At 37.9% G+C, this 15,356-nt stretch overlaps 1 protein-coding gene across 1 annotated transcript in view; it reads right to left on the reverse strand.

Annotated features, from left to right (window-relative positions):
* Positions 1 to 15,356, reverse strand: part of LOC122810964 (G-protein coupled receptor 54-like) — a 569,191-nt gene that overhangs the window by 252,468 nt on the left and 301,367 nt on the right. The window contains exon 2 of the mRNA XM_044082492.1: positions 3,301 to 3,425. Within this exon, the coding sequence (XP_043938427.1) occupies positions 3,301 to 3,425 (125 nt within the window). The remainder of the gene's footprint in view (positions 1 to 3,300; positions 3,426 to 15,356) is intronic.

The raw sequence follows: 15,356 nt of genomic DNA on the forward strand, positions 1-15,356 counted from the left end.
AAAGCTCCCCTGCATGAAGGAAGTTGCACGGCAAAAAACACGTATTTCAAACGCAAAGGAAGCCAGCAACAGGTGAACTGTGAAAATTATTAATTTTAATAATAAGACTTCATAAAACAGACCGGTTTCGGCCTGGAATTAACCTGGCCTTCTTCAGTGTTATAAAAAACGAAATGAATACAAGAAGTCTTAAATAATGAAAGCCACATAAACAAATACACATGATTGGCTAACAGAAAGCATCACTAATGTACATCATAAATATTCATTAAGCCCTGGATTAAACAGAGCACCCAATTTTGTGATCCATTTCTTTTCCTTAATATTGCTTGAGCTTCTCCATGTCCGAATTACCATAAGCAATGTCTCATACCACATCCTTGCAACTATAGATCACCCCCTATGACCCATGAAACTCAAAGCTCATACTTAGACTTACTGGACACACTTACCATTCAACACAATACCATATTCTTTGGAGACTTTAACTACCCCTCTATAAACTGGGAATCCTAAATGACCCCAAACTTTCACACCCAGAGATTCCTGGGCTTTGTAAACACAAACACCCTGACCAGTTAGTGCATTGGTTTAAACATCCTGGATGTGATACTCACAAATATGGAAGAATGTGCCCCCCCCCCCCCCCAGTGTAGTGCCCTCTCTGGTAAAGTCAGACCATAAAGCTGTCTCCTTTGAAATAAAATTCAGTGCTGCAATGTGGCAATCATAGAAAACCCTGAAACAGTTAAGAACTACTCTAAGGCAAACTACTGATTATTAAGTAGTTGCCTGACAAAATTTCAAGCCCCTTCATACCTGGAGAACACAGCTGCCTATGCAGAATTATACACAGAAACCTTGTACAATCATCTTAGTTGCATGGAGATAGCTGTGCCTACCAGAAACAAGCCCAGAACAAACTTAAAAAACAAGCCACTTTTGTGAAATCCAAACATAAATAGATTTTACAACAAAAGAAAAAAATCATAAAATTAGGAAGTGCAACACCCAGCAAGATAAAAACTCTCTCATTAGGCTAACAGAACAAGTAAGAAGGCAAATTAAGTCTACCAAAACCAATTTTGAGGTAAAGATAGCCTCCCAGTCTGGGAACAACCACATGGCTTTCATTAGCTATGTCCAAACCCTCAAAGACAGTACACAACAGTGTGTAGAACTAATTGCTAATAGAGCCACTTATATGAAGCCAGAAGAAATAGCAGATCTGTTGGCCACTAAATTCAGCTCCAGTTTCACACCCTAACCCCCTTCCTTACTAACCACTCTCCAAATAATACCATCAAATATAACCTCCCTAATTATGACAAGGGTAGCAGGTCCTAAATGCACTATCTAGGGCTAAAACCACCACTTTAATGGGCCCGTATAATATCCCTGACTGCTTCCTAAAGAGCCTGAAGCATGACATATCTGGACCTCTGTAGTCACTCTTTAAGCTTAACCTCCAGACAGGCTTTGTGTTACATGAATGGTGGACTGCAATGGTCATCCCCTGTACAAGGGCAGTCTATTAATGGACCCTTGGAACTACACAACCGTAAGTCTTACCAATCTCATGTGCAAAGCCATGGAAAGAATTATCATGGAAATAATCAGTAATTACAAAGAAAACCTTCAGACAATGGAACCAACCCAGTTTAGCTTCATCAAAGGTAGATCATGCATAATTAACACAGCAGACTTCTTTGAAAAGATCACCATGTCATGGATGAGGGCCAAACAGTGCATGCAGCCTACCTTAACATGGCCGAGGCATTTGATACAATACCCCACTTGAGCAATGTAAACAAATTCATGTAACTGGGTCACTCCCTGGATAGCTAACTGGATCTCATATAGGACCCAGGAAGTTAGGATAGGTAAGACCAGCTCCACAAAAGGCCGATCACTAGTGGAATCCCTCAGACATCTATGCTGGGCCCGTTCCTTTTTGGTATTTACTTCTCAAAAGTTAAAACCATTGTCAAAGCTCTCTAACTGATCAAGTTTGCAGAAGACTGCAAACTAGGTGCAGTCATAGAATCCCGCCAGTAAACTAACATCATATAGGAAGTTACAGCACAGACAAATGATTGGTGCCAAAGGTACGGCTTAAAACTCGGTGCAAAGAAATGCATAACCCTTTGAGAAGTCAGTCATCCTAAGCATGTACTTTATTGATAAAACAGCCTTAAGCATGGGCCCAGTAGTCAGGAGGATTTGGGGATGTATGTGGATAGTAACCTGGCTTTTGTCCAAGAGTCTAAGGTAGTAAAGAAAGTATTCTATGTTGCTCAACTTATAAACAAGGGCATGGCATCTAGGTTCAAGGAAGTCATTGTTCCTCTTTATTTGTCCCTCATCAGAGTCATCATTGAGTATAACGCCCCTTTATTATGTGCCTGACCAATCACATGCAGCAAGTGGAACATCCATGGAGATGTCTCACAAAAAGAATCCTCAGTATAAACAACATGTCCTGTGCAGATCATCTCAAAGCTCTATCTCTATACTCGGTTACAGACTGTTGAGAGGTGATCTATACTTTGCATACAAGGCATCCCTGTATCCCACTCTGATGGACTTTTTGCACATCCACAAAAACAATAGCATCAGAACTACTCAATATAGAGACTTGAACCTTGCTTGCAACATAAATAGGACACATTGGAGGGACAAGTATGTGTCTCAGAGAATTCCCCTCCTCTGGAACAGGCTTCCCCTCTATGTGATGTGAGTTCTTCCCTAACCCTATCAACTGTAACCTGTACCACTGGATGGGAAACTGGAAGTTTACCCCAGGTCTAGCCCCTATGTCTCTAGTGTAAAGAAACAGTCTGTAAATCATACCCTAGATTACATATACACGTTAAAATAACATATAAGGCTCAAAAGCTTGCAGGATATATTTGGGATGCATGGCTAGGCTGATAAAGACCTCAGTGGTTGTCACCCTAGTATACACCTATGACCCTATGAAAATGTTAGTTGCTTACAGCAGTGAGAAGTGTAATCCCAAACTCATAATGAATTCTCCAGTTAGCACTGAGACACTTTCATACTAAAGGAATCTAATGAGTCATAAAATGCAGTCAAACATTTGTATAATGCAGATTTGATGATGACATCCCCTCAAACAATTTTCCTACTACCTTGGGGTTCATTTAAAATAAACATCATCAAGGCCTACAGTTCTTATAAATGAAAGGTTTTGATGTGTCAATCTGCAGCTCCAATGCAACAGAAAGAGATTTATTTTTCATCTGTTTATTTCTCCATAAAAAAACAACCACCCACCTGCTGTAGATAGTTCACAAACTTGCACATAAAATCGCCAAAGATCCAGCTTGGTAGAGGATAAAGTGTTGCAGTAAATGGTACACAGCACAGCAGAAATATAATATCTGTTGTTGCAAGGTTTGCTGAAATGGAAAAATAAATAAATCAGAAAATATATAATTCTCTGTTATTTTGCATCACTATAAGCACTCAAGTAAAGCACAGACCACAGAATCGATAATTTGTTTATGAAAAAGATGAAGAACATGAATGCCCTGTAATGCTGTTCGTTGTTAAAGTTCATTAAGAATGAACTCAGTACAAGAGCTTCAAACTGATTTATTTGAGTAGAAAAAGGTTAAGCAAACAATAACAAAAATGTTTCCATAATGATTGAAATACTGGACACACTTGACCTTTTATCAGCACTGTGGCAGATTTAGTTAGTGCTGTGTTCCAATGAGTCGTTGAAATACTTGTAAACAAGGGATTATGTGTTTTCGGTAGTTCATATTTCTTTTGTCATTATTATTGGAAATCAGTTTCATAGCTCTTGCATAGACAATGTTTTCATGTGCTTTGAAAAAAATATTGTCATTAAAAATGATGTTTGCCACAGGCAACAAAAGTCAAGTAAGGCTTTTAACTAAATGGCGAGGGAAGCAGAATGCACAGATATAGCTGTAACATTTATCGGTTCTGTTCTCATACAGATATCACTGACTTTGGGTCAAAACTCAAAGGAGAAAACATTTTTATTACTGGTTTATGTTACAGAATATATTTCCTGACAATACATAAAATGTTGGCTGATATACTTCATATTAAGAAGTATCATAATTTCTGTATTTTGTTATTTTTACATAAATGAGATAGAACCACTGAACATTTTCAGCTATGAGCTCGGCCACAACATAATAGTACTGAGACACTTAACTGTCAGGTGACAGCCATTATAATGACATTTTAAGTCTCAGGTCAGAAAAGGTAACACAAAAAGGTTTTCTATTACCATAATACATCTATGAATTATTACCTGACTGCCTCTGCAGATATCATTTTAGTCCTGAATGTCAAGACTTAATGATCCTGTTATTTGTACGAATATTTTCACTAAATATGATCAGACAGACAGACAGAAAGACAGAAGTGATCCACCTTAAATGGCCTGGCAGATTCTAGGACTGAGACACCAGAAAGCAGCTTAGCAATCTGCCCTGTAAATGACTGCCTAGAAAGTGTCACCAATTGCTTTTCGGACCTTGGCTGCTTAGCAATCTTTCTTCAGTTGTTAGTACAACACATACCAGTGTTTCCTGTACTCTGCCAGTGACAGCCAGCTCATCTGTCATATGTAGTCCTGCTAAGGGAGTAGAGTGTCACAGGGCTACTTCTATGTTATGTGATGTTTGGAGAGGCTTTTCTTGAAATGTGGTGAATTCTTAAAATGCAAAAGTCAGCTACTGGAGAACTGGCCTGCAGCAAATTTTCTGCACCATGAGGTATCTGCTTGCAAAGTACGTACCTAGTTTATGATTTTAAAGTAGGAATTTATCAACTCATTCATTGAACAGACCACAGTATCGAACCAGACACTACAGTACTCAAGACAGCTGGTAGTCTTATAAGAAAAATTTTAAAAAAAGTATTCATCCTCAGTGCCACTCATTCAGGGGCTTATTTGGTTGTGTTTATTTATTTATTTTCTTACTTATTTATTGTTTTGTTAATTATCTAAGTGGGCTGGGCCACTGACCCTTTTCAGACAGGACCCAAGCTCAGCACAGAACATGTAAAGTTACATCAATACTGAGAACATACATTTCAACAAAGAGGGCAGACAATAATAGCAAGGTACAGAGTAATGGGCCAGATTCCAAAAGAGTTGGTCTCAGTGTAAGTGCCTTAATTTGGTCTAAAGCCTATCTATAAACAGGCTTACATTGGCAGGCCAGATTCCAAAAGACCTGTTCTCAGCCTGTTCACAGTCTAAGTGACACTGAAAGCAAGTCTTTTTGAACTGAGTCCATAAGCAAGTGCTAGGCTAATTGCCTTTGTAAACCATTTGTAGCCTGGTCAATTTCACTCCAAAGGTGAAATGCAAAGCCTGCACATTGTGTCTAGGAGATAAACACCTGACAATACCCCCAGAGGTTTAGATTAATAAGTGACATGGTTGAGGAATTTGCTATGTTGGATGCAGCAGCTGAGATTACACTGACCAGGACTCCCATGTTTCTTTCATCCTCAGACTCCCTGGTGACATGCTATTTAATGGTCTATCTCTTTGGACAGAGTTTAGATCTGCTTATAAACCAAGCACAATATAGTTCAGAATTCTCTGTGTTTTAATGTATAACCTGCTGAAATCCATGAGACTTTGTTGCTGGGACCATATAATTAATCAGTTTATTGACATGCCTTTTGGAACACCCGTGGTGTCTGTAAGCTGTATCTGGTACATCTTGTTCTACATTTTTTTGACACGAACTCTGATTGATCAAAACAATTGTCCAGTAGTGCATTAAATGAAACAGCTTCACATTTAAGCCACAATTTAATTATTGTAGCTATTTTCAAGCTATGGACCTAAAGTTATATACTAATTAGCTTTCTATTAATGATTCCTGAATTAGTCAATATAATGGCTAACCCAATAACATTTTTGCTTGTTTACTGCATGGGCTCATCCTTCACTGGTCATGACATTACGCATTGTAGAATGACTAATAGCAATAATTCCACATTTTTTTTTTTGTGGCATTGTGTCATCCGTGGCATCTTAAACTCTACCAGAAGCTTAGGCAGAGCTCTTTTGTACCAGTTATGCAACTCACAGATCATTAAATGATACCATTCAGAGCTTAGTAATGCATTTAAATATTTCATCATGAGGAACAGGGTACAACTTTTGGACATTCATTAAATAAATATTTTCCAGGTACTTGAGTACATCCTTCTGTCACCCTTTCCCAATGAGTGAGGGGTTAAGACATGAAAGTGTGAGTAGTAGAAAGCTTCAGGAATATCCTAAAAACACTGTAATAACTGTGATAGAAACAAAAAACCAAGGTATCAGGGTTTCAGGAATCATAGCAGTAGTCCTAGAGTTAGGCTACGGTCAATCACTTGCTGTAGCCTAGCAAGTTTTTTTTTTTCTTTTTCTTCTCCCATGGCAGCTTCACTCATGAGTGCAGATTGCTAGGGCCTGATAAACTGCTACTTTTCTAGCAGATGTTAACAGGTATGGGGAGTACAATGCTACCCTTTTAGGATATGGTTATGATACATGAGGTGCTATCAGCAGGAATAGCAATTTATAATCAGGAGTATGACACGCTGCTTTAAAATCAACAGCAAGAACGATTGTACTGCAGTTCAAGAGATACTCACTTCTCTGGTGAATCCACACACACGCACACACACACATGCCCACACACACACACACACACACACACACACACAAAATATATATATATATATATATATATATATATATATATATATATATATATATATATATATATATCACAGCCCCCCACATGCTGAATGCAGAATGATCATACTGCAGTTCAAGAGATACTCACTTCTCTGGTGAATCCACACACATGCACACACACACACACACACACACACACACACACACACACACACACACACACACACACACTATATATATATCACAGCCCCCCACATGCTGAATGCAGAATGATCATACTGCAGTTCATGAATCCACACACACACACACACACACACACACACTATATATATATATATATATATATATATATATATATATATATATATATATATATATATATATATATATATCACAGCCCCCACATGCTGGGTGCAGGGGGCTTGCCCCCCTGCAAAAACGTGATATGTCATATAGGAGTTTGATTTACATCAGCTCCTATACGGATATCATGTCATGTTTTTGGTGACAATGTCGACTCAAATGTGTCGATCATTTGGATCGATACTGTGCATTGGTCGAGATTCCAGGTTCGGTGGTTTACTTTGATATTGCGAATGGAATATGTTTAGCCTTTCGCAATATTGATAGTAAACCAGTGGCTCCCAACTTATTATCTCAAGAATCTAAAATGAATCAAAAAATAATCAGAGCAGAGACCCTTTTTTAAATATTGGTACTAAATATGATAATAAAAATCTGCCTCAGTGTGCATTTTCAGAATAGCAGCAAGTCTTTAATTGTAGTGTTTAGCAAATTTTGTTTACTATAGTTCTTATAATTTTAGTATAAATTCAAAACTTGTAGGAGGGATGGAGGAAAAATATGTGCCAACAATCAAGGTGACATCCCTGAAAATTAGGAACTTTGTTTAAAAGGTATTTGGCTTTTGACTGTCACAGCCTGAGGTGAGTTACTAATTTCAGAGCTGTTACATGGTTTCCCAGGCAGTATTATGATGACTGCAGGTGGAGAACTGCAGTGTGTATGGAAGTACAAGTTTTGTTAATAACAACAAAAGTTTGCACATATGAATGTATCTATAGTAACAGCAAAGGATTGTACATATGAATGTAGCTATAATAACTGCAAGGTTTCTACAGATGAGTGTAACTATAATAACTGCAAGGTCCATATATATATATATATATATATATATATATATATATATATATATATATATATATATATATATATATATATATAAGCATAGCTACAAGGTTCATTCAGATGAATGCAGCTATAATAACAACAAGGTTTGTATATATGAGCGTAGCTATAATAAGACCAGGTTCATTCATATTAACCTAGTTGTAACAGGTGTGCTATAACCTACATCATACATGTACATCTCACTATATCAAGGTTATTTTCTCGTATTTAAAGAGTAAAGAGTGTGCTTGATGTGGTATAATAATACTGTGTCCAGTGAATCTTGCTCTGGAGGACTCCAGGACCTTGCATGCTGTATGCTTATTCAAACAGTAATACAATAATTAGGTGATACAGATTCTTGAAATAAAATGTTTAAATCTATCAGCCTTGTTTTTACAGCAGGCTAAGCTAATATAATAAAGAAGCTAAGACCCACTCCCTTAAGGGATGGGAGCAATTAATGAGTGAAAAGCAGCTCTTCTGGCTTCATAAGTCAACTTATATTAACTCAATTATTGGACGTCATGTACAGCCAACACCTGCAGCAAACAGCCCCACATGCCTCACAACCAGCTGATATTCCACCTAAAATTCCCAGGTCATTTAATTATAAACTGCATTTAAACTGCAGTGGAAGGTCCTCTGACAGACTAAGTTCATAACTACAGATTTCCTAATTAAAGACTCAATGGGCATGCACCTTTCTGTAGTAGATGTCTTCAGGGAGATTCAAATAACTTTGGGAGTCATTTTCCTCAAAGGGGATCACTGACTTGTCAAGAGCATGAGCTCAAGGCAGCCATTAACTATTTGTGAATTGTGAGGCAAAAACAAAGATGTGATATTAATAACAAATACACTGAATAATGTGGCTTTTTCTCATTGTCCCTTTAGTGATTTTATTTTCTATAAGAGTCCTGAGACAATTATAAATGGCAACATTCTGTAACTTTCAAGTTGATGTTAGCTTTCCGTGAAGATGCTAGGCTGACTATTCTTGAGTTTGTACTCTAATAAAGAGGATTCACATACTTTGAATAAGTGCAGGCCTCTGTAGTTTCATTTGCCTTCTGAAAGTCAAATTCATGGGTGTGATAAACATCGTGCATGCATCCATAGACTACAATTTTAATTACCGTCATTGTTTGGTGATTTGCTCATTAATTTCAGATAGTGTGAAATGCAGTGCTTTGCCTCCCTCAAAATCACCATACATGGCTGCATGAACACTGGCAGTGAGTTAATTAATATGGTTTAGTAGAATGAAGTGTTTAAAAAGGGACGACAACAGAAAACTGCATACAATTGAGAACTGCAAAGCTATTTAACAATTTACAATATTTATCTAAAACACTGTCATTAAGAGGAATCACAAGACAAAGGGTATGTTTATTGGAGTGCTACTGAAAGAAAAAACATTAAATTCATCTTTATAGAGATATTTTTCCTACCAATGTTTGATATAAAATGTAATATAGCTTGATATGAGCTCACTCTATAAAAGAGGGTCTATGTCATAAAACCAGAAACACAAACTCTCAAATGCTCATATGAGCGAATAATTAAAAACTCAAAATTGTTATTCTGGGGGGCTGTGCCCCCACCTGCTAAATATATATTCCTACTCTGAGATCGCACTATAGTGAGGAAAGGGCAAATATTCCAATCTTCACTGTACTGCGATCCCAAAATACCAATTTCGAGTTTTTGATTTTTTCCTCATGTGAGCGTTCGAGACTTTGTGTTTTCATTGTTCTAACGTAGACCCATAAAAGGTTGTCTAACTTTTTCTACAGCAGTAAATACTTCCAAAAAGTAATAGATTAAAGGCTTTACACATATATGCCCAGAGATCAGCTGTATGATATATGGAAATCAATAACAAGACTACTTAACAGGTCTCTACACATAATATATAAGCTACACAGTCACTCTGAGCCAAAGAAAGAAAGCTGTCTATGACAAATATAAATTCTGGTGGGTAAAAAGATGAATTCTCACAAATGTCCTCCTGCCGGCTGTGAACATTAGTTAAAATTGTGAATTTACTGATATTAATTAAAAAAATAGGACCTAGTTAATGCAGTCCTGTTGTTCCGGGCCAGTAAGGAGGAAGTCACTGACTGAACAAAACATTAACTTGGACAATCTTCTCGTCTTTCTCCGGTCCTGAAACATATCACAAATCCAGGCAAAGAAGACTGAGAGATGTAAAGAGAGAGTTAAAGGTAGAGATGAATAATAACGCAAACACTAATGAATGAAAATCTATGAAAGAAATAGAAAGCAAAGAGGAATGAACAAATATTGTCTGCTACGTTTGGTCTATATGTATGTGATTCACATGTCAGCTTGTATTAAGCTACTAAGCATTCACATTTCTGCATACAGCCCTTTACCTCCAGTACACATATGCTCTAAGCAAATGTAAAAAAAGAGAACAAGACTTCATGCAAATGAATTGTAAACAAAATCTAAAATAATCACTGTCTAAAACACAGTGGGAAATATTGTGGCCAGTATCTTCAGAAAGGGCAAGAACCGGCCTTAATAAGGTATGTACAAAGTGTAGAAAATATAAACAAGGTGTAAGAGGTTACAGAAGTAGTATTGACAAGCCACGGCACACAGATTACAGACCAAAGAAGCAGAATGTGTTAAACAGAGATAGACAGTGGGAAAGAGGGGGAATGCACACACATCAAGGCAAAACAAGATAATATGCATACAAAATATATCACATAGATTAATAGATTGCTATTAGGCTAATGACTGGGCTGGGGGGGTCTTTCTAAGCCTAGCCAAGATTTCCTGAAAGAATAGGACATTGACAGCCAGGTATTTATAAGCTATCTCTGTCCATAAGGGACATGGGTGCTGGGCCCCGTGTAAATTTCCTATTCTCCATCCACTTGTCTAGGTTGCACTTAAATTGGGTAATAGACAAACTCAGCTTCACATGTAGGGGAAGTCTGTCCTGTAAGAGGGCCAGTCTCTGGAATGGTTCCACTTTCAAATCTCAAAATACTGAAATATTGAATTTCAGTATCTCGAGACAAAAATAATGAAAGTTAAAATCCCAAAACATGTAAATTTTCCCAGGGGATGTAAACACTTGTTCAAAACAGCAAAGTACACACTGTACCATTGGAAACCCACCTACGTGGGTGGCTATGCCCCCCCACATCCCCCCTAACTATATATACCAATTCTAGGATCACACTACAGTGGGGAAAAAGGCATATCTCCCCAATATGTGCAAGTCTTTACTTGCCCTGGGAAAATTCCCATGTTTTGGGATTTTAACTTATGTTATTTTCATCTCAAGATACTGAAATTCGATATTTCAGTATTTCGAGACTGGAAACTCAAACCCCTGGGACACATATCTGTCTCTCCAGTATGTTCTGTTAAGTCACAGGCAAAATTCAGGTCCCTATACATTTGGATTTCTGGTACTCTTTGACTTACAAATATGCAGATGATTCATAAGTGTGGTGTTTGTGGATGCCTTGTAAGCCAGACATAGATCACCCCTCAGCAATCTATAGAAGACCGAGTAGAGGGAAAGGGCTCTAAGGTACTCTGCATAAGACAGGTTTGTTATGCCTTGTATCCTTTTTGTAAGAACCTCTGAGGTCGCTGTAGTTGCTACATATACTTGGTCAGGTACATACCAAAGGAAGCATTGTACTCTATGATAGGTCTGATAAGAATGGAGTACAGTGGACCTAGATGCCATGCCCTTACTTATAAGCTGCACAACATAAAATAATTCCCTCATTACTTTGGCCACATGATTTTCGAAGGTAAGTCTACTGTCTACCACTGAGTCAACTCTTAGGGGCATATTATCAACATGGTAATTAACCGGGATGGCTGACTTCCCAAATGGTACAATTAGGCACTTCTTAGCATTGAGTTTTACATACAACTAAAAATAAAACAGTGAAGCTAACATGAAAGAAGATGATACAAGCATATGTGCCTTAAATAAGGAAATATTGTGAGTAAGCCAAAAGTTGCAGGAAAATATAAAAATGAGATAACAATGATGCTAGACACAGAAGCTTCAGTAAATATACTATTTGATGAGGCTAAAGCCAGAGATAAAGAAGTCTAACACTAGTATGTGTATCTATCTATCTATATTTATTGATATATATATATATATATATATATAGAGAGAGAGAGAGAGAGAGAGAGAGACTGCTTCATTACAGATGCAACAGTAATGGAGAAAGTGGAAAATCTTGGGCTAGGAAAGAATAAATAATTGTAAATTGTACAGCCCAATCATTCCTATCTTTGAATAACAATCAGTCCTCCATTCCCAGGGAGAGTTAGATGATAGAAAGTGGGCTAGTTTTCTGGTCTCAGGGGATGGCATATGTCCTCCCTCTTAGCAGCTTGTTTAAACCTGCAATTGCTTTCTCCACATGTCATGTTCCTATTAAACTCCTATTGTCTTACAGCACTATGATAGCTCAGGCTCAGCCATCTTGAACTTTACTAGGAGAATACCCAGCCATGTGGTGCACTCGAGCTACCTGCCTCACTACCCAGGGTGATTGAACTGGCAGCAGCTACTTGCTGTCATCATTCTTGGTTAGCTCCTACAAGTCCCTGATCTAGTAATGGAACTTTGATCTCAGACTTTTTTCCCTCTATGCCAGATGGCTGTCTCAATACTACATGCTTCTTGTCCTTAATAACATGATCTTATAACTTAAAAAATAGTCCACTCATGCAGCAAGATCTAATATTAATAAACACAGATCATTACTAATACTAAAAACTGAGAGAAATATGCACTGCACTGGCCCACTGGACCATGAACCTACTATATTGCATTTCTAAAAGGTTATTTGCTAGCTCTCCCTTCTGGAATAGCACTAAAAATGAATGAAAACAAAGTTGTGGGAAAAGCAACTCTTTAATATAGTTGAGACACAGAAAAAATCCATCAGATTCCAAAAAAAAAAAAATGCTCATTAACAACTTGTATGTTGTTAAAGAAAAAAGAAATAATACTTTTCATCCCTTCACCTCCCAAGCATTCATGCCATTCATATGACTATAAACACTACCACAGGTGCTCTTATGACCATAAACACTACCAGAGGCATTCATATGACCATAAATGCTACCAGATGTGTTCATATGACCTAAACACAACTACAGGTGTTCATATGACAATAAACACTACCATAAGTGTTCATATGACCTAAACACAACTACAGGTGTTCATATGACAATAAACACTACCATAAGTGTTCATATGACCTAAATACAACTGCAGGTGTTCATATGACAATAAACACTACCATAAGTGTTCATATGACCATAATCATCACCACATGTATTCATATGATCATAAATACTACCACATGTAATCTATCTATAAATTTCTTACTGAAGACAAACATCTGGTAATATAATTTTCAGCCTCAGAAAAATATAGGTGATAACACAAAATGTCAGGTAAAACATGGTACCATTCTGTCATATTCTTCCCATTCCATGCCATAACTAACAAACAGGAGAATAGACAGTTATAATGCCATCCTTATAAATATTAATGCCACTGAAACCTTTAGGCTGCCTCATGGTAGTGTGTGTGTGTGTGTGTGTGTGTGTGTGTGTGTGTGTGTGTGTGTGTGTGTGTGTGTGTGTGTGTGTGTGTGTGTCTGTGCGCAAACGCATGCATTTTTACATGAATATAATATATACATATACATACAGATGCTGGGCACTGGAGCGAATAGCAAGTGCTCCAAAACCCAGTAGAATGACACCATTTGTTCTACACAGACAGATGGTCAGCAGGTGTATGAGCTCAACAATCCCCAAGTAATGCAATATTTTCTTTCCCAGGGGATTGTAATAATTAGCAGGGGGGAGGAGGTCTAGTCCCCTGCAGAAACACTTGCCATCAGTTTAGTCTGCGCCAGAGTAATCCCTGAATCATGTGCAGAAGGTGTCAATATTGGTGACTTTGATGTTGCGCGCAAACACACACACACACACACACACACACACACACACACACACACACACACACACATATGTTTATATATATATATATATATAGAGAGAGAGACACAGACACACACACACACAGTGCACACACACACACACACACACATGTATGAGGGCTAGGTTCATACACACACACACACACACACAGGCACACACACACACACACACACACACACACATATGTTTATATATATATATATATATAGAGAGAGAGAGAGAGAGAGAGAGAGCAAAGTGCAAAGATGTGTCTTTTTCCCTGTTATGTATGAGGGTTAGGTTCATAGGTTCATAGGTGTTTACTAGGCTAATGATCACAAGGGCCTTTTATAGGAGGGTTAGGTTCATAGGTTTATAGGCGTTGACTAGGCTAATGACCACAAGCCTTTTTAAGCCTAGCCATCCATCACAAATCTCTGACAAGTTCTGATACCCTTGATAAGTGAATGCATGGGCCTGGGAGATGAACTATTTACAGGTTACCTCTGTCCATTAGAGACATAGGTGCCAAACCAGGGATGAATTTCCATTTTCCCATTCAGTTGTCCAAGTTGCACTTGAATTGGGTTAGGGAAGAACTCTGCTTCACATGGATGGGGAGCCTGTTCCACTGACAGGGTAGTCTCTGGGATATATACCTATTTCTCCAGCAGGTCCTATTTATATCACAGCCAAGGTTTAAGTCTTTAGAACAGATCATTCCAATGTTGTTTGTTTTGTGGATATGCAGGAGGTCCATCAGAGAGGGTCTAACAATGACCTGTATGCCAGGAATAGAGCTCCTCTCAAAAGCCTGTAGGAGACAGACTATAGGGATAGGGCCTTGAGGCAGTCTGCATAGGACATATTACTTATGCCCTGTATTCTTTTAGTCAGAAACCTCTGTGGACATTCCAATTGCTGGATATGCCTGGTTAGATACATACAAAAGGGGACAGAAAACAGGCAGACAAGAACTTTACTTTGTCATAGCCTATGCTCTTTGGCTTAAACAGCAAAGCAAGAACCAAACTGCTAACTTACATTTGACTGAACAGTCATAGTACAAAACTTTTAATTAAGTGAGGCATGGTAGAATTGTCTGTACTGTAAATGTGCCTGAATCTCTTGCATAATAGTGGGTGCAGCCAAGTTATGCCACAGGAGTGGCAGCCACACCCCTTGTATAAATTCACCAAACAAAAAGTATCAATAGAAGTAGTAGTAATCTACTAATCAACACCATACTTACCAGACAAAAACCACTAACCAGACGTTTTTATACATTTATTAGAAAATGTAACATACAGCTCTGTTGTCATATGTCAAAACCTGCCTTAATGCAGACAGTCAAATTGCCACCAGTTTACAGCATACCTCTCAAGCTCTTTATTGTGTCAAACATCTTGGCCAGGTTGAGGCA

Source organism: Protopterus annectens, chromosome 9.part0, assembly GCF_019279795.1.
Source record: "Protopterus annectens isolate FY-2018-M chromosome 9.part0, PAN1.0, whole genome shotgun sequence".
Taxonomy (NCBI): Eukaryota; Metazoa; Chordata; order Ceratodontiformes; family Protopteridae; genus Protopterus; species Protopterus annectens.